At 32.4% G+C, this 2,066-nt stretch overlaps 1 protein-coding gene across 1 annotated transcript in view; it reads right to left on the minus strand.

Moving 5' to 3' along the window:
• Positions 1-2,057, minus strand: part of LOC103469316 (nuclear GTPase SLIP-GC-like) — an 8,887-nt gene extending 6,830 nt beyond the window's left edge. Inside the window, exons 1-7 of the mRNA XM_017306141.1 lie at positions 1,531-2,057; positions 1,078-1,190; positions 911-958; positions 771-800; positions 577-601; positions 410-487; positions 180-273 (exon numbers count right to left, since the gene is read on the minus strand). Coding sequence (XP_017161630.1) covers positions 180-273; positions 410-487; positions 577-601; positions 771-800; positions 911-958; positions 1,078-1,190; positions 1,531-1,597 — 455 coding nt within the window. The 5' untranslated portion in view covers positions 1,598-2,057. The remainder of the gene's footprint in view (positions 1-179; positions 274-409; positions 488-576; positions 602-770; positions 801-910; positions 959-1,077; positions 1,191-1,530) is intronic.
• Positions 2,058-2,066: the final 9 nt, after the last annotated feature.

The following is a 2,066-nucleotide window of genomic DNA, read 5'->3' on the forward strand; positions in this document are numbered from 1 at the left end:
TATCAAAATCTTTGTTATTTGTGCCTCTTAGGCCACTCAAGTTCAAGTACCGTAATTACACAGGCAACATCTTTTAGAGTTCTTGTTATGGTTAACTCATAATAACTAATAATTCAAATGCAAGCCTGTTTSKAAAACRTTTTGTGAGATTGCTGCATGAACAATAGAAAGATACTTACTTCAGGAAATTATTGAGCTTGTTGTTGTCCTGTTGGAGCAGTTTGCTATGGATGTGCACCATTAACTTTTGAACATCAGACAATATACTTGGTTCTGTCATTAAAAATAAACATTAGCAGAATTATAAATCCTCTGCCATGGCTTTTGTTTGACCAAAGATGTTCTGTGTTTGAGTTGACATGAGTGCTGTTGTCTTTGTGGCTAAGGAAGAAAATGAATGTTGCAATACCTGAAAACGGCACTGCTCCACGCTTTGCAGCTGGTTTCTCTTCACTGGACTCAAACTCAGGGTCCAGCTTTCTCTTTGCTAGTTAGAAAATTAAATTGCATTTGGGTTTACTTATCAACTTGTCTTATTAAAAAAATACTGTATAAGAAGATAGTATTGTTACTGACCTGTACCACTTGTTGAAGCTGAAAACTAAGAGAAAAAAAAAAACGATATTTGACTGAATCCAAGATTTTATTGACTTCAATTAATATTAATTTCTCTCAAAAAGACAAAAGAAATGCACATCTGTTTGTATTSTGCTAAAATAAATGTAGATTATTCTTGGAAAGATGAATAAAAAAAATCTCACTGTTCTTACTTCATTCAAGTAGCTCGAGGTTTCCATCTCCTATTTGCAAAGCAAGAAAAACCAYCGTGTTAGGAAATAAAGGGCTAAGCAAAGCAAACACCATAGATTTAATATGTAATTTCTCACAAAATACCAAACATAAAACTTACTTCTGAGGGGACAAACTSTGTCTYCTGATTTTGCTTGTGTTGTTGTTGCTTTGAAGCATATTGTACAAACCAGAAGACAGTGTCAAATGTTATATTCTCAATACTGTTGATTGTGTGTAATCTCATAGTCGAAGAATTTGCATTAACTTTTGAGTGTTARCTTTTACCTTCAAAGCCTTGAGTCTCCTCTTGAATCGAACCCTTAGTCCAACTTTTGKAATCAAGTCCTTGATGTCTTCATCTTCCAGACCAAAGAAGCTTTCAGTGTCGATTTCTTGATCTGTAATAAAAATATAGTCATTAATTCTTAATAAGAACATTGTTCTAAAGAGAACCCTTGTCTAACATAAATAATAMACATTGATTAAAACACCATGCAGGTGATGATGCACAACTTCTGTTTAACTGCTAAGAATCAGCAGGTGAAAGACTTTCATGTGTGTGCTGTACTTATTTTAACTACTTCCTGGTTGTCACGCTTCCTTGTATTTACTGTAGCTCATCAAATTAAAAATGAAAAACAGCAGTAAYATTTGTAACATGGATGTCTTTTTGGCTGTTTGTAGATCAGACATTATACATAAATTACAGTGCTTGCAACAAGAACACAAAAAATTTACCTTTAAATCTGTATATCCRGTTTCTTAGTCCCCATTGACATAGTTTGTCACGAACATAATCATCCATGATGAAAAAGAGAAGCTGCAATATAGTCAGGGTTCCACATTACATTAGGTGCATCAGTTATGCTGATAGATTAAAACTTAATTTAGTCAGAACAAGTTACTAGATTAAAACAAAATGRTTTTTTGGTTACCTTATCTCATTCTGTTCAAACACTTAGCTTGCTGAAATTAGTCTAATTAAATAAATGTTTTCTCAACTAAATTTTAATTCCTAGAAATCTTTTGCAACCATTATTTAAAAATTTACTGAGTTTTGGTTTTGAGCTAAGCTCATAATGAGCCAACAAAAGAAGGCTTCTTTATTTGTTTAAAAAAAATCTCAAGTGAAATAACAAGTGTAGCATTCAAGATGTCCTGCAGTCTGTACATCTCTAATATGTTCATAATAAACTCCTTATTTGCAGTATAAAAATAAAATCCTACCTGTTTTTGATGTTCAGAGCAAAACGAAAAAAGAAAAAGAAAAATAT

Source organism: Poecilia reticulata, linkage group LG8, assembly GCF_000633615.1.
Source record: "Poecilia reticulata strain Guanapo linkage group LG8, Guppy_female_1.0+MT, whole genome shotgun sequence".
Lineage (NCBI taxonomy): Eukaryota > Metazoa > Chordata > Actinopteri > Cyprinodontiformes > Poeciliidae > Poecilia > Poecilia reticulata.